The sequence below is a fragment of the Chiloscyllium plagiosum genome, unplaced genomic scaffold (assembly GCF_037043375.1).
Source record: "Chiloscyllium plagiosum isolate Xiang-an unplaced genomic scaffold, Cpla_swu_hap1 HiC_scaffold_19, whole genome shotgun sequence".
Lineage (NCBI taxonomy): Eukaryota > Metazoa > Chordata > Chondrichthyes > Orectolobiformes > Hemiscylliidae > Chiloscyllium > Chiloscyllium plagiosum.
Genome location: NW_028270157.1, coordinates 41259274 through 41286595, shown reverse-complemented (window position 1 = coordinate 41286595; position 27322 = coordinate 41259274). Strand labels below are relative to the sequence as shown.

General features: G+C 39.7%; 1 protein-coding gene across 2 annotated transcripts in view; it reads left to right on the top strand.

Moving 5' to 3' along the window:
* Positions 1 to 22045, top strand: part of cecr2 (CECR2 histone acetyl-lysine reader) — a 144942-nt gene extending 122897 nt beyond the window's left edge. Inside the window, exons 15-19 of one of the 2 annotated variants that reach the window (XM_043709441.2) lie at positions 2269 to 2397; positions 6647 to 7481; positions 7762 to 9283; positions 14096 to 14189; positions 19413 to 22045. In XM_043709441.2, coding sequence (XP_043565376.2) covers positions 2269 to 2397; positions 6647 to 7481; positions 7762 to 9283; positions 14096 to 14189; positions 19413 to 19418 — 2586 coding nt within the window. In that variant the 3' untranslated portion in view covers positions 19419 to 22045. The remainder of the gene's footprint in view (positions 1 to 2268; positions 2398 to 6646; positions 7482 to 7761; positions 9284 to 14095; positions 14190 to 19412) is intronic. The other variant, XM_043709444.2, reaches the window with a different exon arrangement.
* Positions 22046 to 27322: the final 5277 nt, after the last annotated feature.

Here is a 27322-nt window from a genome sequence, read left to right as displayed (position 1 = left end):
TCATCCTTATCAGTCTATAAACACTAAGGTCAATTGTAGCAATCCCTAACATCTGTTTTGGCAAGTATTGAAGGAATGTTCAAAATGAGAATGTGGAAGGAGACATGATCCTTAGCTTTTGCAGTCATCGTTGCTGCCTTTTTTTTTATTGTGACCCATGGACAAAAGCTTGCGTGAGATTATCAAACACTTGATTATACACAGTGCAGTCCTGTTAGAGAAATTTTGTTTTATTGTTGTTTACTGGGATCTTAACACAATTATTAATTGTGGAAATGGGCAAATTAAAACGTATCATTTCAGTTTTTATTCGATCAAATCAATATTGTTTCTTCTAATTGTACAAGTATTTTGCCATTTGACTACAGAATCAGATGAGATCAGATGAGATCTAATAATATAAAGTAGAAGTATAAAACATTTAAAAAATCAAATAAACAGTGGTCTTAGTTATTTTCAGTGCTGAAAGATTAGTTCTTTTTTCTAGGCTGGCAAAGTCCAAAATGAGGGCATAGGTTTTGGGTGAGAGAGGAGAGATTTAAAAAGGACCTGAGGGGTGCCTTTCTTGTGCAGGGAGCAGTGCTTATATGGAATTAGCTGCCAGAGGAAGTGGTGGAGGTGGGTACAATTACATATTTAAAAGGCATCTGGATGGGTATAGGAGTAGGAAGGGGTTTACTTGTAAAGGGATATGGACCAAATGCTGGCAAATGGACTAGGTCAGATTGGGATATCTGGTCGACATGGACAAGTTGGACTGAAAGGTCTGTTTCCATGTTTGTAACTTGGTCTCTTATTACTTGTACTAAAATTAAACATTGCTGTTCTTGATATTAGCAGGTCAATATTTAGCAAACGTGTGACATTTTTCTACCTTTTCAGGGATTATTAATCCACTTATGTTACGTAAGATTAGCACCTCTTCTAAAATAGTGAAGAAGAATTTTTTGCTGGGTATTTGTCTACTGATAGGACCAATAATTTATAAAAAGCATTGCAACCTTATGTAAGACAGAAACTAATCCAATAGGGCAGTTGTCATTCCAAATGTGCTGTTGAGTTTACTTATTGCTATTTAAGCCAGTGATCACAATTGGGCTTCGTTTGAATTGATGAAGTGAACACTGTTGCTAAGTAAGATTTTGTCTAGTAACTCATAGAAAAATAATAGAAAATCTATTGTTAGATTTAATGAAATTTAAAAAGTTATGTGGTTTGAAACAGATGATTGTGGATTCAGCCTTAACATCAGGAGATGTATAATCTTAGCAGATGCAGTGCTGAGGGAGTGCTGGATTGTCAGAAATGTCGCATTTCTAATGATACATTAAATCAAGGCTATGTCTACTTTCTTTGGTACATCCATCACTTCCTCTGAGTACCTTGTGTGGAAATCTACATCGTGCGTTTGTTACTTCCAGAATTGACTGTTCCAATGCTCTGTTGGCCAGTCTTCCATCATTCTCTGAAACAAAGTTTTGCCACCTATTTCCCAACCTGAACCAAATCCTGATTATTCATCATGCCTGAACTTTGAGGAATAACTCATTTAAAATTTCCATCCTTGTTTCAAATTCTTCCATTGCCTCGCCACTGTAACCTCATTTCTATAACCTCAATCGTACAACCTTCAGAGATATCTATGTGCTTTCAATTCTGGTTTCTTGCACTTTCTAATTACTTCCACTCTACCATTCACAGCCATGTCTACACTTGGCTAGGCATCAACTCTGGAATTTCCTTCCTGATCCTCTTCCTCCTCCTTGCTTCTTTCTTCCTTTGAATTGTTCCTCTAAAACCTCCTTCTTTGACCAAGGTTTTGGTCATATATTCTAATATCTTTCTGTGGTGCTGCATTAAATTTAATGTGTAGAACCTTAAGAAATGTTACACCCACATTATAATGCAATTTATTTGTGTAAGAAATTCCGATGCACTATTTAAACAAGAACAAGGAGTTCTCTTGCTATATTTTTCTGTCAACAGTAGTGAAACAGATTGTATAGCAATTTGCCTGATCACTGTTGTCCAACTTTGCTGTGTGCGAGTTCTGCTGCCCCATTTCCCTACATTACAGCAGTGACTGCATCTCCAAATACTTTATTGGCCCTAAAACGCTTTGGTATGTTTGAAGGTCATGAAAGGTGATATATACATGCAAGTTCTGTCCTCCTCCTTCTCCCCACCCCTACCCACCACAACCCCACCCTTACCTCTCCCATTCTGTTCAAGATGATAGCCCACAAATGAAGTGTTTTCTTCATCTAGAGACCCTCGGTGCCATGTATGTTTGGATCTCGGCCTACTGTAGAGACCCAGTATCAATATTGTTCCCCAAGGGAACCACAGCTGACACATCAAGTACGGCAGCAATTGCATCACCAATTTATCATGCAGGTAACATTATAAGAGCTTTGTTCTAAAGTAGGTGATCTTCTGTATGAACATCAGCTTGAAAATGAAACTAGTCTTTATAGTTTTAAAGTAGAAAGTGAGGGCTCTTGCCCTCCTGCTCAACCTCTGCTACTACAGTGGACTGCTGGAGTCGAGATGGCTGAAGGAGATGCCACAAGGGTGAAGTTGCAGCAACACTAGTATTCAGGAAAGCTGGAGTCCCAGGGTAGGAAAGAACTGCAAAATTAATCTTTACATCTCCCGGGCCTAAGAGATGAGTGTCTGTGAGTGAGTGACCATAACTGCCTGTCTCTGGCTCTCTCCCAAGCTCATTCCTTCTTCCATACCTGCATATGATTACACCACACTCTCATTCATATAGTAGCCTGAATGAATGAAGCGAAATGAGTGAGAACTGAGTTTACAAGTAAGCTGGAGTCATGTATCACACACTGCTTTGTGCAAGGACACACACTTTCCCCTCCTTCTCTCTCCTCCCTGTTCATCCACTGGGCCAGAGAAGGTAGAAAACCTAAATGAAAGGTGCTGCTTCCAACCCCTAGTTCTTTATGAATTCCATCAAGACCAACTTGGGGGAGTGCGCCCCAACTTGGGGCGGCACCAGTCCCCCTTCCCTTTTGCTGGTGACCAGGACTTTCAGGCCTAATCTACCTCTTTTTAGCTCTGCTTCTTAAGCAGAAAAAAACAACAGAATGGTTTTATTAGATAGATCTGTTTAGCTGCTTAAATGGTCACTTTTATTAATTATAGACACTGTTTTTTGCAATTCATATTTAATGTTTAGCCAAATCTGTTTTGAAATTTGCTCTGATGCTTGAAAAAAATTGAAATTCCTTAGGTTTTTTGAAAGGCAATGATGGAATTAAAACTGCTGCTGAATATGGATTTCCACATTTTAAAAATTTGTCTGCTTAATTGTGTTGTGGACCAGGCCAGAACCCCTCAAAAATATTTTAAGAAGGTAGCCTGGACCCTAATTTTTTTCTTATTTTAAAGGTAGATGTGAAGTTGATATTCCACGTGCCTTGCTTCTGGTCAAACCACTCAGCTTTAAGCACAACAGAATTTATTTAAACACTATAGTTAAAACACAAACAAAAGTAAACAGAATTTAGAATAACTTAACTATTGGAAAACTTAATTGAACCGAAACAGCAAATTAACGAGGGAGTTGTTTCAATCCCTTAACATCCCATAAACAGCCCCCTTGGCAAAAGGTAAATTCAAGGTTCTTACAGGCAGGAAAGAGCAACTTCCAAAGAGATTTCAGAGAGAAAAGTCAGTCAGGAATCACCTGGTGAAGCTTGGAACCTTTCTGCACTGCAGCGTCTTCTGACTGCTACACCTAAACCCATCCAGAATAAAACCTGAACTGGGAGAATTGCCCACTCCCCTCCATTGTTAAACCAGACTCTTCCCTTAGCATCTCTGCCTTTACAACCTCTCTTCAAAAAACCCAAGAACAAAATAACTTTGTGAAAGTGACAGCAACATCATAATTTGTGCCACAACAGGAGTTATGTCGAGAGCAATCTGCTCTTAAGTACAGCTCTGTTGAATTATGCATTTCATTGTTAGTTTGTGTCCTATAACTCTATCCTTTACAGTAACAACAATTAATTTGGGGCTCTTGTAGTGCAGTAAAATTGTCCCTATCTCTGAACCGGGAGGGTCAGGTTCAAGTCTCACTTGATTGAGAGGTATGTCATAACAAGTCTGAACAGGTTGATTAGAAAATTTTGACATCTCTAAAATCAATAAATGCAAAAGATTTCAATCAGTTTGACACACACATTCTGAAATTAGTAAAAATACTTTTTCCCCATCAATTAATTAGTCTGTGAGAGTCTGTCTTGGAAACCAACATGGTAGTGCAGTGATAATGTCACTGTTTTAGTAATCCAGAGATCCAAACAAATGCTCTGGGGGCATGGGTTCAAATTCCATCATGGTGTAGAAACTTATAAAATAGGAGCTGGAACAGGAATTTCATCCCTTCAAGTCTGCTTCGCCATTCAATATCATCATGACTGATCCACTAATTCAATATTCTGCAGCTACTTCTTCCTCATACTCTTTGATCCCTTAAACTCTAAGAACTGTATCTAACTCTTTCTGGATTATTCTGATCTATGACTTGGCCACTGTCTTTCAATATGGTAGTAAAAGTTCTGTAAATACTTGAAACAATGTACAGGGAACCTCAATTATCCGAACAAGATGGGCGGGTACTATTTTTGTTCAAATAATCAATTATTTGGTTAATCGATTAAATGCCTTTCCTCAGGAGCTCAGAGTGTTTAAAGTCTGCTTCAGGAGACTGCAGCAGCACACAGCACGTGAGACACCGCCCCTCAACCCTATTCAACACACCCTGTCCCTGTCCAACACCGCCCCCGCCCCCGCCCCCCAACCGTCCCAACACTACTCCCCAACCCCGTCCAACACTGCCCCCTCGCCTGCCTCTGCTCCCAACTGTCCAACACTGCCCTCCACCCCCCAACCCCATCCACACCACCACTCCGTCCACTCCTGCCCTCTTTCCGGGGCAGCCAGACTGTACACCAACAACAAGACTGCTTCTGTTGCTGCTGCTGCCTTTGTGGGGTAAGTCTCCAAACGCGCACACGCACAGCCACAGCCCCACACACAACTTCTTACTGCAACATTTTGACAAGTTCCACCTCTGCCCTGTACAGGACAATGTTGGTCAGATTATCTGGGAAAGGAGGGGAGGGGCTGTGACTTAGAGTACACCCCTGTGTAGAACTCCAGGGAAAGTGTGGGAAGAGAGGGAGGGCAGGAGGTTAGTCGTTTGGAGACAGTCCCTGTTTAATCACTGTAAACAAATGACACGATCACTGTTGGAACCATGTCTTTGATGTAATGTTTCTATCGGGACCTCGAGATCTCCTTTGGATAATTCGATTTTCGGATAATTGGTATTCAGATAATCGAGGTTCCTCTGTAATCAGACTCAGGACCAAGATAGCAGTCTTTCTGTTGGGACAGAATTCTTGAAAATGCTGCCTTATGTATTTAAATTTGTAGACAAACCACTGTTGAAAAATCAGATTATTCAGAGAAGGGAGGGTGTGGAAGGAATTCACAAAGGTGCACAACTTTGAGATAACAAAAGAATTCAATGATCCCTGGCTGCAGTTGACTTAAAGCAATGAGAATTCAGATCTAAAGGGAAGTACCTATTTAAACCTTTATGGCAGAGCAATCAATACCTCATTACAAATATTTTTGTCTTTATAAAATAACATTTTGATGTTGTGAACAATTGAACATAAAATCCACTATAAGTATGTGAAATGAATAGAACTTGAAGTAGTTTGTAATCATTCTCATATCAGTCAGAATACTCTGATATCATGCTATTACTTGTTTTAAAGTCGATAAAAGGAAGAAATTTGAAATGAACAAGAAGAATTGCCATATTCTTTTCCCAAAAAGCAAAAACTGAACTTCAATTACCCAAAATATTTTTCTAGAATTTCCCTTCACCCAATTCACTTTTCACAGATAAAATGGTTAGAAATAAACTGTAAAACACAAACACAAATCAAATAAAATATCTCACCATAAATTAATTAGTCCTTCTTTTAAAATTATCTTCATACAGATTTTATTGTGGTTCTGTTCGCCAAGCTGGGAATTTGTGTTGCAGACGTTTCGTCCCCTGTCTAGGTGACATCCTTAGTGCTTGAGAGCCTCCTATGAAGTGCTTCTGTGATCCTTCCTCTGGCATTTGCCAGAGGAAAGATCACAGAATCGCTTCACAGGAGGCTCCCAAGCACTGAGGATGTCACTTAGACAGGGGACGAAACATCTGCAACACAAATTCCAAGCTCGGCGAACAGAACCACAACAACGAGCACCCGAGCTACAAATCTTCTCACAAACTTTGATCATACAGATTTTAACTTAAAACTCTCAGCTTTTCTGAGCCTCAGCTTGAGCTTGTATCCTCAATCACTATCTGTTGAAGAGGATTTAAATAAGAGCAATGTTACAATTCAATGTTTTGGTTCTAATGTATACACCATGGAAAATCTGTCAACACAAATCTAAGTAGTTCTTGACTAATTATGTAACAACTTCAGAACAGGTTTTTCCTCGCCTATAATAGTGATTGAGTCTGATTGGATACTGTGTGAACTTCTTAAACCTGCTTGGAGATACAAAAATAGTTAACCTATGGTGTATTATTATCTAATTACAGCATCAAGTAACTGTGAATGACCGTCAGGGCCCTCGGATGTTAGCAGCTGGCAATAAAACAACATTTCCTGGGCCAGTACATGGGCCTTCTCTCGGTCCTAGACCCCCTTCAGTGCCTCATGGAACAGTGAATGCTCCACCTCAGGAAGGAAGTATGTACCCAAGCCAACCATTTCAACCAGGATACACAGCGCACCGTCTAGAAGGACCAGTTCACCATCCAAACTCTGATTTTCAGGGGAGGCATGTTTATAATCCATATGGTCGCCCAAATGGCCCATGTCATGGGCCTCGTCATGTCTGGGACAGTAATAATGATGGTTCAATTGAAAGACCTTTAGGATCTGTTGAAAACAATCGACTGGTTGCTCCAGGTCAGTCCCCACAGTCACAGCATCGTCCATTTCCCCAAATGATGGAACGCAATCTAATAAGGCCAAGTGTGCCACTCAATCATTGGCCAGATCAACCAGATTGTCTACCTCAAAATGGGCCGCCAGGATATCCCAGACTTCCAAACTCACCTCAAGCGCCTAGTGTACAGAGAATGCCACCTCCTTTCCTGAGACATCCACATCAAGGTCTCCACATTGATTCTATGCTGTCTAGTCCAGAGATGATTGCAATGCAGCAACTTTCTGCCCCCGTCTGTCCACCAGGGCATTCTTCAGCATATCTTTCTGGTGCCCGTGTACCAGCACCACAGCAGCAACATGGTGAAGCCCAGCAAAGTGCCTCCAGTATACAAACTCACAAACACGCTTTGGAGGGTAATGCTGATTCATTAGGGGCATCACAGCATGCTGATATGCCAACAAATATTGATGAAACTCAAGGTAAGTGTGTTTGTGTGTTAAACATTGAAGTCCAGAAAACTAGGAGATTTTGGAAAAAAGATACCTTTTTAATGGGTTTATGGTGTAAGCTAAAATTGTTTCCTCCAAATAGCTTTTCCTCTTTCCCACACAAATATTTTATTTTAAAGTGAGTGGAGCCAATTGATAATGGATGTTTTGACTACCAGTTACCCCACCTTCTTTCCTGAAAAAACTTGAGATTGAAAATCTAACTTTGTTGGTGGTTGTTACTAAATGCAGTTTTTTTATCCTTGAACAGAAACGGAGTCAATCAAAAACACATCAGTTGGAGGTGAACAAAAACAACAATGCAAAGATTCAGGCATCTCTCCTCCAAATACCGAACCAACCACACAACAGCCCTCCGAAAGTGACATCAAATTGAATCCAGCCAATTTTATTGAATCGGATACAAGTGAAAATCAAAGTAATGGGTTGAGACCCATCAAAGTTGAAGACGAAGAAAAATGTGACGTTAAATTGAAAGATATTAGTAGTTCAGTTGGAAGGACACAGAAAGAGCCAAGCAAACAAATTGCAGATTCCAAAAAAAGGGCCGTAAAGAGCAGAGCAAAGAATAATAAAAAATTCAGTGGCAGAGTAAACAAAGAGAAAAAAGTCAAAAATCAAACAAAAGCTGAGGTTAAGAACCATAATGATAACCTGGTCAACCAAAGTACCCCCAACCTCATACATTACGCTGAATCTTTAGACCAATTAGCCTCCAATAGTTTGCTGAACACAAATGAGGAGTCTGTAAAAAATTCGAACACCTTAATACAAGGCAAACAGGGAAAAAATAATGGAACTAATCCTGGGATGATGGGAATTATGGCACACACACAGTATGGACATAATCCAGAGTACTCTGCTGCAGGTCAGTATGGTATGAATCATGGTTGCAGACCCTTTGGAAGAAATATGGGTGGACCCCAGACATTTGCGAACACACAGCCTTTTCCCAATCCAAGGTTTTCTCAGCAGTTGCCACCGGGGATATACCCTGCGTATCAGCACCAAGTCCAATGTTATCCATATCATGCTTCCCAGCAACAAATTCAATCACCATACCACCAATATCAACATTCTCATTACTATGCTTATGCTCAAGGGCAAGGGTATCCTACAGAGGACTGGCCCCAAGCCCTATCACCAACAGGCCCTCATCTCCAGCAGTCTAGCCATTTATCAGTACATAATGGAAATGGGAAAACATCAGTGTCTGGTATTCCTTTGCAGGGTTCGGAGGGATCATCAGACAGTCACACATTAGCAAATGCAACACAGGAAGTGATGAATGGAAACGCTAAAGAAAACAATGACATGAGCCAGGGGACTAATAATATGTCACACACCATAAAGGATGAAAAATTAAATAAAGAACACGAAAGGCCTGAAAGTCCAAAGGAAATCCTGGATCTAGACAGTCATAATGCTGCTGCTAAAAGACACAATGCACAACCTGTAAGTGGACTGATATACAGAGGACCTGCTGTACATCCTGGGATTCAAGGCCCCCATGGGATTCTTTCACATTCATCTGTTTATACAGCCCAGTCTTCATCCCTTTTTAACACTAATCCTTATGCAACTCGGCGACCACCTCAGGCCATATTGGGAGCTTCACGTCATCGTATCCCACCTCATCAGATAAATGGCCAGCCACAAACCAGAATGCCTTTGTACAGTCAATCTGATGAAAGAATGGGTCAGTATCAAACTATATTGATGCAGCAACAGAGAATTAGACCACCACCAGAAGAACATTACAACATAAGAGGGTAAGGCAATCTCTTGCATTTTGTTTTCATGTGGTGTTTATTTCCAAGGGCAAGAGTTTCCTCCAGAGGACTGGTCCCAAGCCCTATCATCAACAGGGCCTGTTGATAAATATAACAAGCTAAGCACACTCAGTATGCAATGCTTTCAGTTTATAAATTGTCGTCTTAAAATACTCTAACTAAACATATTGATCAATTAAATAATTATTAGTCTAGTACCTGTGCAACCATTGTAAATTTGAAGAATCCACCAATTTTCAGGTAGACATTACTAAACTTGCAGAATCGGCAAATAGTTGGCAATGGCATTCAATACAGATAAATGTGAGGTAGTACATTTTGAGAGAGAGAATCACCTTTAATTCCATTCCACCTATGCAGCAGACAAAACATGTGTTTACACCTATTTCCATGGTTACATTTCCTGGGCCAAGTCAGTGTCAGCTTTCACCAGAGGCTGTAGCTTAAGAGTCACCATTCCATATGAAGCAGGAACGGACCAGGAAACTCTCACCCTCTTACTGCCTGACAAAGATGTATTGAAAATTTTACAAGTGGATAATCAAACTTATTTTAGTCACTTTGAGCACCGCTTCCATGGCCATTGATCCTAGTGTGGAATTTAAACCTGGACCCACTAGCTTAGAACCAGGATGCTAACAATGTGCCACAAAACCCTGAGAGAAATAATGGAGAGGTTGAAATTTTAGAGCTGCTCTTCCAGATGAAGCGGAGGAGTAAAGCGATCTAACAGTACAAATACTGATATTAAAAGTAGTTACAAGTTACACCGTAGGTTAGCAAGGTAATTAAAAAAGTGGCGAACCAAGCACTAAGTTTTATTTATAAAGGATAAAATTGAAAAGGAAAGTTACGTTCAACCTGTACTGCTTCCTGGTTTAAATTATACTTAAGAGTATTTTGTGCAGACCTATTTAATGTAAGATATTAAAGTATTGGAGAAGTTGCAGAGGATGGTACCAGAAATATCTTGGATAAATATATTAGATTAGATTCCACACAGTATGGAAACAGTCCCTTCAGCCCAAGAAGTCCACACTGACCCTCCATAGAGTAACCCACCCATTTCCCTACCCTATATTTACCACTGACTAATGCACCTAACATATGGGCAATTTAGCATGGCCAATTCACCTGACCTACAATCTTTTGGATTGTGGGAGGAAATCGGAGCAGCCAGAGGAAACCCACGCAGACACTGGGAGAATGTGTGAACTCCACACACACCCACCAGAGGCTGGAATCAAACCTGGGTCCCTGGTGCTGTGAGGTAGCAGTGCTAACTACTGATCTACCGTACCGCCCCATATCATGAAAGTATTGACAGTCTCCTCTGGACAAAATTGAATCATAATAAACTGATAGAGGTCTTTATAACCCTGAAAAATTTTGAGATGGATTCATGGAAAATGCTTGAACTGTTGGGAAGTGCTTAACCAGAGACTATAAACACAAGAAAGTCACCAAGAAATCCCACAGGGAATTCAGAATAAATTTATTTTCACAGAAGTTATAAGAACGTGGAACTTGCTATCACAGGTATAGATTAAAGCAAATATTTTAATGTATTTGAGTGAAAACTAGACAAATATCTGAAGAATGAAATAGATGATTTTAATGACAGTGGAATTCATGAAGCTTTGATCACTATTAGTAATAGAATTGTACATCATCATAATGTCGTTGTCCAGCACATACCTCACTTCTTGTTCAAAGCATATTGTAATGGTAACATTAACAGTGGTAGGCATAGCTTAGATTGAACCTGTCAGACCTACCATGCTGGATTTATTATATTTTAAACTCTAAATATTTAGGGGCTGGCCCTCCATTTACATGTCAGAACAAAGGTCTTGCTCCTTTTCACATCTATTTTGAGATCGGCGGCAGAATCATTATATCTGAGCCATGATTGTCGGTAGGTGCATGCAAGAGACAAGGTTGCTTTTCACTGCTTTTAGTCAAAATGGTGAGTGGATGATCTTACTCAGCCTTCTCCTGAGGTGTTCACCATTTTATATAACTCAACTGTGATGTAACCTACACTGCATCATATTTGCATTGGATGCAGCAGTAGCAACAACCCCACATAACATCCTAGCTATAATGCTGAAATGTATAACCAGTTGCTTACATCTAAATTAATTCATGAATAGAGATCATACCCACTTTGGTGAACAGAAAGTCAGTATTTTTCTTAAATGGTGAGAGTGTTACAAGTATTGATATCCAACCTTGATGTCCTTGTTCATGATTCATTGAAAGTTAGGAAGGCAAATGGTATGTTGGCATTCATTGCAAGGGAATTTGAGTACAGAAATAAAAATGTCTTGGCCTTAGTGAAACTACATCTTGGGTATTGTGTACAGTTATGGCCTTTTTAGAAAACAAAGGGTATACTTGCCATAAAGACATGGCAGGGAGGTTATCAGATTAAGCCCTAAAATGGCAGGATTATTTTATGCAGAGAGATTGAAGAGACTTGGCCTGTTTTCTCTAGAATTTCAAAGAATAAGAGGTAAACTCACTGAAACTTACAAAATCCTACAGGATATGACAGAGTGAAAATGGATAGATTGTTTCCTCTGGCTGGTGAATCTAGAATTAGGGGCATAATCTCAGAATACAGGGTAAAACCTCTAATACTAGGATGAAAAGTTTATTTAATCAGAGGGTAATGAATCTTTGGAATTTTCCACCTCAATCATCAAACATCCCTTCATTTCTGAATAATACTGACATCAAGGCATATCAGGATAGCATGGGAAAGTGGCATTGGTGTAGATGATAAGTCATTATGTAATTGGATGGCAGAACAGATTTACTGGGCTGGGCCTCCCTTTCCCATAAGGAACAAGACAAAATGTTTTGTTAACCACATTCAACAATTGAATGATTCAAAGTTCTTAACCAACAAACAGAAGCACAAAATTTCAGTTTTGAAATGCAGCAGTATTGCAACCAATCTAATTGCTTTCAGATAGTGCAGAAAACAAACCTTGTATTTATTCAAACAAAAAAAGTGGATTAATGTTGCCTTTTCACTTCTTGAAATGTGTTGTTAGTGAGTTTCAGTCTCTTGTTTGGTAGTTATTCTTAGCCACATGTTTAGAAGCTAGGCTTTTAATAGATAATAGAAATTCATACCAATATGTCAGTAGTTATTTTTAAGAAAAGCAATAGAAACTATCAAGGGATCTGGATTTTGTTAGTTCTGTTTACCCAAGGGGCAATTATTCTAATATATTTTATAGGATAAATTTGTCAGTCGTGATATTTTTGCCCGCTGGCAGTCATGCTACAGATTCTTTTCCAGTTGATGACTGTCATGGACTTACTGATGTGAGCATGCAAACAAGGGACAAGAGTATGCTGCTCAAGCCTTCATGCCTGCTCCACCATTCAAAACGATCGTGGCTGATATGATTTTAATTGTAACTTTACTCCAATAATAATAATTACTTACATTCCCTTGGTAGTCAAAAATCTATCGCCTTCTGCCTTAAAATTATGTAAAGCTTCTGGATCTGCTGCATTTTGAGAAAGGGAATTCCAAAGACACTCAACCCTCTGAGACAGGGGAAAAAGGGTTCCTCATCTCTGTCTCAAATGACCTACCTCTTATTTTTAAACTATGACCCCAATTCTAGACTCTCCCACAAGAGGAATCATCCTTTCAGCATCTACCTGTTCAAGACCTCTCACGATCTTTACGGGACCTTGATCAGATTGGCCAATGCGCCAAGGAGTAGCAGATGGAATTTAATTTAGACAAATGTGAGGTGCTGCATTTTGGAAAGGCAGACCGGGGCAGGATTTACCATTAAAGGTGAGATTCTGGGAGTGTAGCAGAACAACGAGACCTTAAAGTGTAGGTTCATAGTTCCTTGAAAGTGGAGTCACAGGATAGTGAAGAAGGCATTTGGAATGCTTGCCTTTATTGTTCAGTGCATTGAGTATAGGAATTGGGAGGTCATGTTGCACTGTACAGGACATTGATTAGGCCACTTTTGGAATACTGTATGCAATTCTGGTTTGTCTGCTATATGTGTGAAACTTGAAAGGGTTTAGAAGAGATCTACAAGAATGTTGCCAGGGTTGGAGGGTTTGAGCTACAGGGGGAGGCTCAATAAGCTGGGGCTATTTTCCCTGGTGTGTCGGAGGCTGAGGGGTGACCTTGTAGATGTCTACAAAATCGTGAGGGGCATGGATAGAATAAATAGCCAAGATCTTTTTCCCAGAGTAGGTTAGTCCAAAATTAGAGGGCATAGGTTGAAGATGACAGGGAAAAGATTTAAAAAGGACATAAGGGACAACTTTCTCAATTATTGGATGTGCGTATATGGAATGAGCTGCCAGAGGAGGTCGTGGAGGCTGGTATAATTACAACATTTAAAAGGCATCTGGATGGGTATATGCATATGAAGGGTTTAGAGGAATATGGGCCAAGTGCTGGTAAATGGGACTAGATTTGTTTAGGATATCTGGTCGGCATGGACAAGTTGGACCGAAGGATTTGTTTCCGTGCTGTACATCTCTATAACTCTATGACTCTAAACGATCACAACGGAATTTACAGTCCTCCAGTCTTTGCATTTGTGATTAAATGATCTATGACATCCCCTGCTTGAGAAACAATTATTGGCATTTTTAAAAATACTTACTCCATAACTGCCAAATAAAGCTGTCTCCTCTTCTGGAATTCAGGAAACATACATTCACAAACTGGTATGGAAGCATTATAGAGTTCTATATTACTTTTGATATTACTTTCAATTTTGATTTTCATAGGATGTCAGTACAGGAAAATCCATTTCAGAAATCTGTATCAGGAACAGAAATGGGTAAGGAAGTTGAGCAGAAGATACCTGCTTCATTTTCTGATGTGAGTATTCATTCTTACATGTTTGAAAATCCAATAAAGGTACTTTTATTCTTTACATCCTGCATTGAGAACATTTCAACAGTTTGTATTCATATGGAGTCTTTACATAGAAAAACATCCCAAGGCAGAATAAAAAAAAATATGTTGCACCAAAGAGAGAAGTTGTAGGGGAAGGACTGAATGTTTGGTCAAACAAATAGCTTTTATGGGGAATCTTGAATGAGATCCTGGGGATCAATGCTTTTGAGAGAGAATTCCAGATTGTGTGGTTCAGGACTTTGTGTGTGATTAGGATGCAGGCAGTTGGCTAGCTCCTGTGCTTATGACTTTAAGTATGAGTTAAAGTTGAAAATAAGGGAATTATTTCGAGTTATTAAGTTCTCTCTAAATATTAGTGTGTTCTGGGAATAATGCCATCGTGATTCAATTTGACCGTATTCCAATACTAAATTTAAAACATTTGAAAAATAATCAAAATTTTTATTTATGTCAAATACCACAGAATTGAAGCTTTGGACACTTTGATGGGTCAGAGAGAGACTACCATGGGCATTTTGTTCCTTAAGGCAATTATGCACTTAAGCTAAGTACTTCAGAATTGCTCTGTGGTCAAGAGAGAGTGTGTTTGACAATGAGTGGCAGGTATAGGCTTCCCCATCAATGGAGGAACTTTAACCTTTGTATTTGTTCAACAAGTTTGAAATTCCTGCTATTTGTATGGACAAGAACCGAGATTGCAGGGAGGAAGAGTAAACTGAACAGAGAACTGTAGTGCAAGAGTAATTCAAGTCTGAGAATGAAAAGGAATATAGTTGTGGTAGTGGACAGTATTGTTAAGGAGATAGATATTGATCTCTACAATTAAGAGCACAAGACTCGAAAGCTGTTTCCCCTGCCCGCTGCCAAAGATAAATATATTTCCTCATCACTGCAGAGGATGGAGGCAGAAACCAGGAAAGTATAGGCCATTACCTTTCATCTAACATCTATCATTGGGAGAGTACTGGAAGCTTGGAATTCATTATTAAGAAAACAGTACCAAGACATTTGAAAGTCAAATTGCAATCAGCAGAGGCAGCATGGTGGTATGATCAGTACAGTAGTGAGATGTGACCTTGGTTCAAAGAATTCAAATATGAAATCAGTTTTCAAAAAAAGTAAAAGAAGAATATCACTGGGTGCTGTTTGTATGCTCTCTAACAATGCAACAGTGTAGCATAAAGTATAAGTTGAGAAATTATTGGGGGTTACAAGAAAGATGCTGCAATTATTGTAGATATATCAATTATCTTATAGATTGGACAAATCAATCAGCCAAGTTAGCCTGGAGGATGAGTTCAAAGTGTACTCAAGACAGTTTCTAAGAAGCATGTATTCTGGAACCAATTAACTAAAAGTATCTTAATGAGACTGGTTACCAAATGACCCCATAGTTCAAGATCCTTGATAGGAATAATTCTAACCTGACAGATTTTCACATTTAAGTTGAAGATAAGAAATGTGGATCTGAAGTGTGAACTTATTTGAAGTCAGTTACAAAGATATGGACTGTCTAAAGTGGACTAGGTAAATAATTACAAAAACAAAAATTTCTGGAAAAACTCAGCAATCGTTCACAAAGGTCACTGGACCCAAAACGTCAACTGTGATTTCCCTCCATAGAAGGCTGCCAGACTTGCTGAGTTTTTTCAGCAATTTCTGTTTTTTTTTCATTTCCAGCATCTTTAGTTCTTTCAGTTTTTTGTCTAGGCAAACAATTAACAGGTAAAACTGTGCGTAATTTGTGGCAAGCAATTAAAATGCTAATTCATAACTCTCAACAAAAATATTACATTGAAAATGAAAGATTCTGCAAAAAGGATGCACCATCTATGACTAACCAAAGACGTTTAGCTTGATATAAAATTGAAAGAAAAGATGTACAATGCTGCAAAGGTTAGTAGATATCAGCAAAGAAGACAAAATGATTCAAAATCAGGGAGAAGTTGAAGTACAAAAGAAAGACACATTAAAACAGACAGCAAAAAGAAAAGATATCTAAAGTGAGCATTATATATATATTATAATAGGAAACAAGGAAATGGCAGATATTTCAAATGAGTGTTTTATATTTATCTTCACACTAGAAGACAAAAGTCTTCAGAATGGTGGAAAAACAAAAAGTTGAAGTGAGAGAGAAAATGAAAATCAGCGCAATCACTAAAGAAAATGCACTAGGAAAATGAATGCATCTAAAGGGTCCAAATATTGAACTTGATGGACTGTATGCTAGGGTCTTAAAATATATGGCTGCTTAATCGTTGGATGTATTGGTTATAATCTAAAAACCCTTGGATTCTGGAAATGTCCCAATCAATTGGAAAATCACAAATGTAACAAGTGAAAGGATGGAGGCAGAAACCAGGAACCTATAGGCCAATACCGTTCATCTAACATCTATCATTGGAATCTTGGAATTCATCATTAAGAAAGCAGTAGCAAGACACTTGAAAGTCAAATTGCAATCAGCAGTGTCAGTGTGGTGGTGTGAAAGGGAAAACATATTTGATAATTTTATTAGAATTCTTTGAAGGTATAACAAGCAGGGTAGATAAGGAAAATCTGAATATGCATATTTGAATTTCCTAAAGCATTTGATAAGGTATGACACTTAAATATTATGGCATAAGGTAAGAGCTTGTGCTTTTGGGAGTGATATATTAGAATGGATAGAGGATTGGCTATTTGTCCAAAAACAGTGTTGGAATAAATGGATCAATTTCATGGAGACACACCGTAACTAGTGGCATGTTACAGTAATCTGTGTTGGTTTCTCAACTATTTGCAGTCTGGATTATTGACTTGGATGAAGGAACCAACTGCATTGTAGTTGGTTTTTGTGCTGATACAAAAACAGGCCTGATAGCAAGTTGTGAGGTCAAGAAAACATTTGGAGGTAGGTTAGGTGAATAGGTAAAATTTCGTAAATGGAATTTAATGTGAGAGAAAATGTGATGTTGTCTATATTGGCAGGAAGAGTAGAAAAAAACAAAAAGAATTTAAATGAAGAGTGACTGAAGAATGCTCGGGTACAAAGTGTATTTATAACCTTTGTGCATGAATCACAAAACCATGTCATGATTAGGAAAGCAAATGAAATGTTTGCCTTTATTGTAAGGTGGATGGAGTATAAACGTAGGGAGGTCCTGCAACAACGGTATAGATATTGGTGAGATCGCATCAAGAATAAAGTGTACAGTTTTGAACTCCGTACCTAGAGATTATCTTATTGGAAAATATGAGATACCTTGCCTCACATGCTAAAGAAGATGCTCCCCCTCATGGGGAAATCCAGAATTGTTTTTTTAAAAAATAAATCCTACATTCAAAGTTAAAAATCAAACAACACCCTGTTATAATCCCAACAGATTTATTTGGAAGTACAAGCTTTCACAGCACTCTGAAAGGACTGTAATCTGGTGTTGTGTGATTTTTAACTTTGTCCACCCCAGTCCTACATTCAAGACTGAGATGCGAAGGAATTTCTTTTGTCAAAGTTTCATAGCCTTTTGAAATGTTCTTCCCAAGAACACATTTGAATCAGATCCATTGAATATATTTAAGGCTGAGTTGAGCATACTTTCGGAAACAAGGGAGTTCAGGGTTATGGTGAACAGACAGGAATGTGGATTTAAGGTTGCAATCAAATTTGCCATTATGTTATAAAGTAAGAGAGCAGGTTAGTCAGTTGAATGGCCAGCTACTATTCTAATTTTTAAAACTTCTTCACATCCTTGGAGCATCTCAGAAGAATTCATATGCCATGCAGGTGCTTATGGATTGAAATCCTTTTCACACCATGCTAAGTATGAAAGAGAAGATCCGCATTAATTAGCATGTGTCATGAATACAGAATGTTCCAAAGTATTTGCTAGCCAATTAACTACTTTTACAATATGGTCAAAGTAGTAATTAGACTGTTTTGGACAGGCATCTGACTGACAGGAAAATGTGATGGTGAAACAGAAGTGATGGGCAGCACGGTGGCTCAGTGGCTAGCGGCTAGCACTGCAGCCTCACAGCGCCAGGGACCCAGATTCAACTCCAGCCTTCTCCCCATGTCTGCGTGGGTTTCCTCCAACAGTCCAAAAGATGTGCAGATCACGTGGATTGCCTATGCTAAATTGCCCATAGTGAGAGGTGCAGGTCAAGTGAATTGGCCATGCTAAATTGCCTGTAGTGTTAGTCAGAGGGAAATGGGTCTGGGTTTAGATTAGATTCCCTACAGTGTGGAAACAGGCCCTTCGGCCCAACCAGTCCACACCGACCCTCCAAAGAGTAACCCACCCAGACCCATTTCCCTCTGACTAACACTACAGGCAATTTAGCATGGCCAATTCACTTGACCTGCACATCTTTGGACTGTGGGAGGAAACCCACGCAAACACAGGGAGAATGTACAAACTCCACACAGACAGTCACCCAGGGCTGGAATTGAACCTGGGACCCTGGTGCTGTGAGGCAGCAGTGCTAACCACTGAGCCGCCGTGCGGGTTACTCTTCAGAGGTTAGTGTGGACTTGTTGGGCTGAAAGGCCTGTTTCCACACTGAAGGAATTCTTAAAAAAAAGGTTTCCAATTTGAATTGGGAGCCTCTTACATATGATGAGTTTTAAGCACATGCTAGATTTCCTCCCTGCTGTACATGTCTTGTTGGCAATAGTACTGCAGTACTAATTCAAGTCCAGTGCTAATTTATTGTAATATTCTGTACATTTAAAGCACATTACATCCTTTTCAAAAAATGCACAAAGATTCTCATGCCACTGGAAGATTAGGTGAGATCATGACTTGGGGGAAGTGGCAAAATTATGCAAAATGAGGGTTTATAAAACGCATTGCAATTCTTCAAATTGTGCCTTCTATTTTAAAATTAGTTTTCAATATGTTTATTTCCATTTAATTGCTTCATTACAAATGAGCATCTATAATGACTAGGACATGCAAAAACTTACCTTTTCTGCTTGAATATTTTATTTATTATATCGAATAGTATAGTTATCTAACTGAAACTACTGAATGAGTCTTGTTTATCAAAGTGCTAAATGAGTCTTATCCACTTATATTTTTGGATATAAGTGGATAAGACTCATTTTTGACCTGCAACTACTACCTAAACCAATATGCTGGTTATTATTCATTTATATTGGTTGAATGAACACTGATGTCCTTTTCTATCCCACAGAAATGAGCAAGATGGATGGTTGTGAGTGGAGCCAAGATCTAAGAGGACATTGTTGTGACAGCAATTCAGTGTTCTAGTTCAATGGGTAGATGCAATTTTTCATTTTTTAAAAAATAGGTATTATGAGAATCTCAGGTGTAAAAAATGTACTTTAAATTGTAGCATTTCTATCTGTGTAGGGATTTGGTTAAAACTGGTTTACAAGAATAAATGATGCCTTTTTCTCTAGTCTGTTGAATGTATCTATGAACAGGTAGCAACTAAAAAAGCAATATCTTATGGATGTAGCACTGCAGTGAGATACTCAAGCATCCTTTTAACAAGCTCAGAATCATTTTAGATTTCTGTAGAAATCTGTTATTGTTACCAATACATACAGCAACAGGTTTTTTTGTGATGCAGTAATTTAGTTGCAGGATTGCTATTTTCTAATTTGTATGATTTCCTCCTCGTTATTCAACAATGTTACATTTGATACACTAAATTGTTGACATGAAAATCATTCTGCACTGATGCACAGAATGTTGGTTGTTCTGCATTTCTTTGTTTAATATTGTCTTTTTGTATTTGATGTGTTCTCTGCTGCTGAAATTGTAATATTTAATCGCCAGTCTCAGGTTTGCTTGCAGTGGCTATATCACAAATACTAAATTCTGGTAAGAAACCCGAGACAACACTAAAATAAACTTTATTTTATTTAAAATATTTGATACAGGTTCACCAGCAAACCATTAGTTCCTGTACTGTATAAATCAACTGAGGTAAAAGATAGGATATTGGTCTTTTATTATTGAATGCAATCAGCAACTCCATGGTATTGCAGCCTCAAAAACACAAATAGCTCAATTGTGCGTAACATGTTTTTAAAAATACACCAGTTGGGTACTGGAATTAGTCAATATGACCTTTGGGTCCCCTCATCCTGGTCAATCGTCTCCATTTTTATTTTGGTTGTCAAATGGGCAAGTTAATTTATCTCTCACAAATGAAGCCTCAGCACATTCAGATGCACATTGCCTCTGTCCTCATCACTCTCCTCTTGTTTGCTTATTAATAAGTACAAATGGTCACCACTAAACTGCACCAGTGAAAGGAAGTTTGCATTTAGTCCTTTTGAATTGATCTAAAAATTTAAAAAGTTAAGTGTCATGTTTGACCAGGTGGGGCATGGCTCATATACAAAAGTGCTGTTACGATTCTTAAGCATGAAGTGTGACATGAATCTGCTGTACTTTATCAGTACCAACCAGCCCCTGTGCCCTCTTCACCAATTATTTGGACACAGTGGTTTGTTCAGGGATAGAGATGTCAGTGACATCTATCTTGAAATTTCCTGGGCTTGAAGGGAAAACTAGTAAGGGTTCCCATTGTGGTTTACTGTTGGTTAATCCTTTTTAGATACCCATGCATGTATGTGTATGTATGGAATTGAATCAGGGCAGGTTTGGATTAGATTATGATGCTGCTTTCAGTTAAACATTTGCTGATGTAATGTTTGCACTCTTAAATGAAGAATGGCCATTTTTGAGTTACAAGAGGATTGCCAGCACCTGTGCATCCATACCCTAATACAAAGCATGAAATTTACATTGAATTAATGGCTTTCACATCCTTGCGATGTATCAAATTACCTTTCTATATTTATAAAATGTGGGTGCTGTAGTTTTGGAGACAAATGTGGTGAGTTTGCATACAGGAGGGTTTCACGCACAACATTGAAATAATCTGTTTCTGTGATTATTGATAAATGTTGGCCAGGACACTAGGGGAGATGCTCCTCTTTAAACAGTGGCATGGGATCATTTACATTCACTCATCCCAGGTAGACAGGGTCTCTGTCTAACGTCTCATCCAAAAACTTGCCTCCAAAAAAGCAGCACCCCTTGATACTGCACTGAAACATCTGCCTAGATTCACTCAAGTCCTGCAATGGGTCTTGCATCCACACCCTTCTGACTTAAGAGTTAAGAGTGCTATCACTGAGCCATGCTGGCACTAATGTCAGCACGTTTTGGGAAAGTGGAACAAAAATTGAGAACAATGAAAATGTTTTGGTTTCTGTTTCTCGATTTCTTACTTTCTTTGCAGCCTCTTGAATTGTTTCCAAAAACTCTGGAAAATCTATGCAGCAATAATCCCACACATTTTCTTTATCAATGTCTTGCTGTAGCATTTGATGTTCCCATTTAATAAAGGATATTTGTCTTGTCTGAAGGCAGCTAACATACAACCACTTAAACACTCCAACAATTGATGATCTTTGATCTGACCATGTGGATTTTAGCTACTTTTTAATTATATAAAAGACAAAACATACCTCAGACTGTCAGTCTTGCAGTCTTCCACCAAGTCTGCACTAGCTACAGCCAGTATTTTAATCTTTTCCAAGGCACTAGATGCTGGGAAACATAAAACCTATTTATTTGTACTTTATATTTTGTATATGTTGAAATTTTTTAATGAAATGCAATGTCAAGTCACTTTGGTTACAGTTGTGACACATACCTCAGTTGTTCTGTACTAGGGCCCTTATGTAAGAAAACATTTTTATTGTTGCTTGACTGACATAGATTATTTTCCATATGAATTTACTATTTTCTATATTGTACATACTTAGAATAAATGTTTGAAAATCTCAAACTAGTAGAGTCTATGTGTTGTACAGTAGTAAAACTTTATTTGAATCAATAATTCAGTCTTGTTGGCATCACTCTGTATTGCAAAGCAGCCATCCAGCCAACTGAGCATACAAGTGTGGTTTCGATTCCTGCATCAGCTGAGGTTACCACAAAGGACTGTCCTTCTCAGTCTCACCCCTCACTTAAACATGGTGACCTTCCAATTAAATCACCACCAGTCACATCTCTCTAATGAGAAAGCAGCCCTATGGTCTGGTAAGATTATTATAATGACACTACCTTTATCTTTATGTATGTAAAATATAAGTCTGAATAAAAATACAGTTCTAGAATTATTCTTAAAGCTAACATATGGATCACTGTTAAAGTTATCCTCAATTTCCTAGAACAAATACAGGGCAATGAGTGTGTGAAGGCCATTGTCTGTCTAGAAAATCCTGCTCTTTTTAAATATATGTGCATCAGTCCTTTCACCCACCTCATTTGAGCCCAGCTTACAGTTTGGGTCTTCTCTCTGCTGTACAGATTGAATGCAGGTTGAATTGTGTCTCAACACGTGCACAGGCGCATGCAGACAGATAGAGAAATTGATGCCTCTATTATTATACTCTAATGGAACCAGTAAACTTTTGCACATTATTATATACTTAAACTGAGCATACAATCATTGCATAATGTAAGTTGAAAGGAGATATATTTTTAAAACGTAGCATTAAATTACAAGGGGAATTAATCTGTCACTGTACTGATCGTGGCAAGAAAGCCTTGTGGCCAGCTTGTCACCTTGGTGCCTGATTGAGGATCTGGAAAGTAGAAGGAGTGGTATCAGTTGAGGGCCACTTCCCTGCCAATATTGTTGGCATTCCTGCACCCTCTCTGCATGAGCCTCCCGTAATCTCTGCATTACTTGCCTGTGGCCAGGGTAGCTCTGCGATCCTAGAACTCTGGTTGGTGGCTTCCTTGCAGCAGCCAATGCCTCCCTTGGCATTGCTCAGGACCATCGATACTGACCTATGATTGGTTGTCTTGGTAGGAGAGACTTCCTCTCCTAGCAACTTGATTCCAGGTGAAGACACATCTGTGGTGTCACCACTACTTGATGGGCCTGTGACTTACTAGTCTGTCTCAGGAAGAGGCAGAATAGGTCTTTCACTAGCTCTCTGGCTGGCAGGCAAGAGTCTTGCTGCTTCAACAAGATTCCATTCCTGAATCCTGAGATATTGCAATAAACTAATACACTGCCATCCAATGGCAGAGTTTAAAGTCATATCCGTAATTCTGGGTACACAGTTCCCAATATCAGCTGCAATGTGGAGTAGGAAAATTAAAGGACAAGCCTTGTGAATCAATTGACAAAAGATTGTAAGAATTATATTAGCCAAGGCTGTTAAGGCAGTAACTAGTATATGGTGTGGTGTGAGCTGTGTAATATATAAAAAGAATGAAAAGCTAAATTTCTTTTAAATTACAAGTTTTTAGTATTATGCATTTGATAGCATTACTTTTGTAAACATTGTTCCAACAGCTGCCTGTCACTGAGTTTAACTTCACATTGCAGATTATTATCTGTAAGCTTGAGGTAATGCTGGCCTGGTGTAACATCTTGTTGTGATGACTGAGATTTCCACAACATATTAGGAATGTGATTTTCCATCCATGGTGAACAGCTGATCTCAGTCATCCTGCCTGAGCTCCTGAAGTGAGTTACTTCTCTGGTGGAAAAATAGAAATTTGTTTTATTTCAGGTGCAAAGTTGCTGTTGGGGAAAGTGTACATGAGTGGACATTTAATGTGTAGTTGGGTATGATGCTCTATTACACACCCACCCAACATTCAGAGCAGTAGCCTTGTCCCTTTTCTTACTGGTGCTCACCTACCACCCCACCAACCTCCATATACATTGTATCATCCGTCGTCATTTCCGCCACCTCCAAACGGACCCCACCACCAGGGATATATTTCCCTCCCCTCCCCTATCAGCGTTCTGAAAAGACAACTCTCTCTCCGTGACTCCCTCGTCAGGTCCACACCCCCCCACCAACCCAACCTCCACTCCCGGCACCTTCCTCTGCAACCACAAGAAATGCAAAACTTGCGCCCACACCTCCCCCCTTACTTCCCTTCAAGGCCCCAAGGGATCCTTCCATATCCGCCACAAATTCACCTGCACCTCCACGCACATCATTTACTGCATCCACTGCACCCGATGTTGCCTCCTCTATATTGGGGAGGCAGGCCGTCTACTTGCGGAACGTTTCAGAGAACACCTCTGGGACACCCGGACCAACCAACCAACCCAACACTTGGCTCAACACTTCAACTCCCCCTCCCACTCTACCAAGGACATGCAGGTCCTTGGACTCCTCCATCGTCAGACCATAGCAACACGACGGCTGGAGGAAGAGCGCCTCATCTTCCGCCTAGGAGCTCTCCAACCACAAGGGATGAACTCAGATTTCTCCAGTTTCCTCATTTCCCCTCCCCGCACCTTGTCTCAGTCCCAACCCTCGAACTCAGCACCACCTTCCTAACCTGTAATCTTCTTTCTGACCTCTCCGCCCCACCTCCACTCCAGCCTATCACCCTCACCTTACACCCTCACCTCAACCTCCTTCCACCTATCGCATTTCCAATGCCCCTCCTCCCTACCTTTTATCTTAGCCTGCTTGGCACACTTTCCTCATTCTTTGAGGAAGTGACCAAGCATGTGGATGAGGGTAGAGCAGTGGATGTAGTGTACATGGATTTTAGTAAGGCATTTGATAAGGTTCCCCATGGTAGGCTTATGCGGAAAGTCAGGAGGCATGGGATAGAGGGAAATTTGGCAAATTGGATAGAAAACTGGCTAACCGGTCGAAGTCAGAGAGTGGTGGTAGATGGCAAATATTCAGCCTGGAGCCCAGTTACAAGTGGAGTTCCGCAGGGATCAGTTCTGGGTCCTCTACTGTTTGTAATTTTTATTAATGACTTGGATGAGGGAGTCGAAGGGTGGGTCAGTAAATTTGCAGATGATACGAAGATTGGTGGAGTTGTGGATAGTGAGGAGGGCTGTTGTCGGCTGCAAAGAGACTTAGATATGATGCAGAGCTGGGCTGAGGAGTGGCAGATGGAGTTCAACCCTGCCAAGTGTGAGGTTGTCCATTTTGGAAAGACAAATAAGAATGAGGAATACAGGGTTAACGGTAGGGTTCTTAGTGAGGTGGAGGAACAGAGGGATCTTGGGGTCTATGTTCATAGATCTTTGAAAGTTGCCACTCAGGTGGATAGAGCTTGTAAGAAGGCCTATGGTGTATTAGCGTTCATTAGCAGAGGGATTGAATTCAAGAGTCGTGAAGTGATGTTGCAACTGTACAGGACTTTGGTTAGGCCACATTTGGAGTACTGTGTGCAGTTCTGGTCGCCTCACTTTAGGAAAGATGTGGAAGCTTTGGAGAGGGTGCAGAGAAGATTTACCAGGATGTTGCCTGGAATGGAGAATAGGTTGTACGAGGATAGGTTGAGAGTGCTAGGCCTTTTCTCGTTGGAACGGCGAAGGATGAGGGGTGACTTGATAGAGGTTTATAAGATGATCAGAGGAATAGATAGAGTAGACAGTCAGAAACTTTTTCCCCGGGTGCAACAGAGTGTTACAAGGGGACATAAATTTAAGGTAAAGGGTGGAAGGTATAGGGGAGATGTCAGGGCTGGGTTCTTTACCCAGAGAGTGGTGGGGACATGGAATGCGCTGCCTGTGGGAGTGGTAGAGTCAGAATCTTTGGTGACCTTTAAGCGGCAATTGGATAGGTACATGGATGGGTGCTTAAGCTAGGACAAATGTTCGGCACAACATCGTGGGCCGAAGGGCCTGTTCTGTGCGGTATTGTTCTATGTTCTATGTTCTAAGGGCTCATGCCCGAAACGTCGATTCTCCTGCTCGTTGGATGCTGCCTGACCTGCTGCGCTTTTCCAGAAACACATTTTCAGCCCTTTTCTTACAGTCATACAGCTGTATAGCAATAGAAATATACCCTTTGGTCCAAATTGTCCAGATATCCTAAATTAATCTAATACTATTTGCCAGTATTTGGCCCTTATCCCTCTAAAGCCTTCCTATTCATATACACATCCAGATGCCTTTTTAAATGTAATTGTACCAGTTGCCTCTGGCAGCACATTCCATGCACGCACCACCCCTGTGAAAGTGTTGCTCCTTAAGTCCTTTTTAAATCTTTCCCTTCTCACCTTCAATCTATGCCCTCTAGTTTTTGACTCCCTTACCCTGGGGAAAAGACCTTGGCTATTCACCCTATCCATGCCCCTCATGATTTTATTAGCCTGTATAAGGTCAACCCTCAGCCTCCAATGCTCCAGAGAAAATAACCCCAGCCTATTCAGCCTCTCAATATAGCTCAAACCCTCCAACCCTGGCAACATCCTTGTAAATCTTTTCTGAACCCTTTCAAGTTTCGCAATATTCTTCCTTTAGCAGGGACACCACTTGTTCTCACATCTCTCAGTTTCACCTATTTGCCGAATCATCTGCAAAGAAGGGAATAATTGATAAATATTACACTTGTACAACAAGACATATTCTGAATTTGATTTGAATTATAGCTCACTGTAGTGGCACCAACTCATTTGTGTTAAAGCTTAGCATCAAAAAGAGAAATGATATACTGCTAAAAGTTAACAACCTTCAGCATACTGAATTACAAAAGAGAACGTGGTGATTTCAGAATTAAAATCAGCATGGGCATGTTTTCATGGCTGTATCTGATAATATTTAGATTCATGGTTGTGGCATGTAATGTTATTATACAAACACAAGTATGCGTGCAGGTTGTAAAGTTGCTCTGAAATGTTTGGACATTATCAAGGCTAGTGTTAAACCTGTGAAAAGTAGAGCTTTAAAAGTAAAGCTCTAAATGTGTTACTGGGGAGAGTGGACTTGTGAAGAGCCCATTGTACGTCTCCCAGCCCTGAACCTTTCTAGAACTGTGTGGAATCATCACTGATTCTATCCTCTCTCCCGCAACTGTGGAATGTTATGTGCAGACCAGAGTCTAGGACAATCCCCTTGGCTGTAGTCATTAATGCAATGGTTCATGAATCCCTGATGTCTGAGACAATCTTCTGCCCAAGAGATGAGCAATGCTTGGTCATTATGGCTTTCATCCTTTATGGCCGCGTAATGCAACTTAACCAGGTCCAAAAATGAAAATGACATTTGAACAGATATTTTAACAAAGCAAGTAATAGATACCTAATTGACCTCAGTTTCTTTCCTTCCTT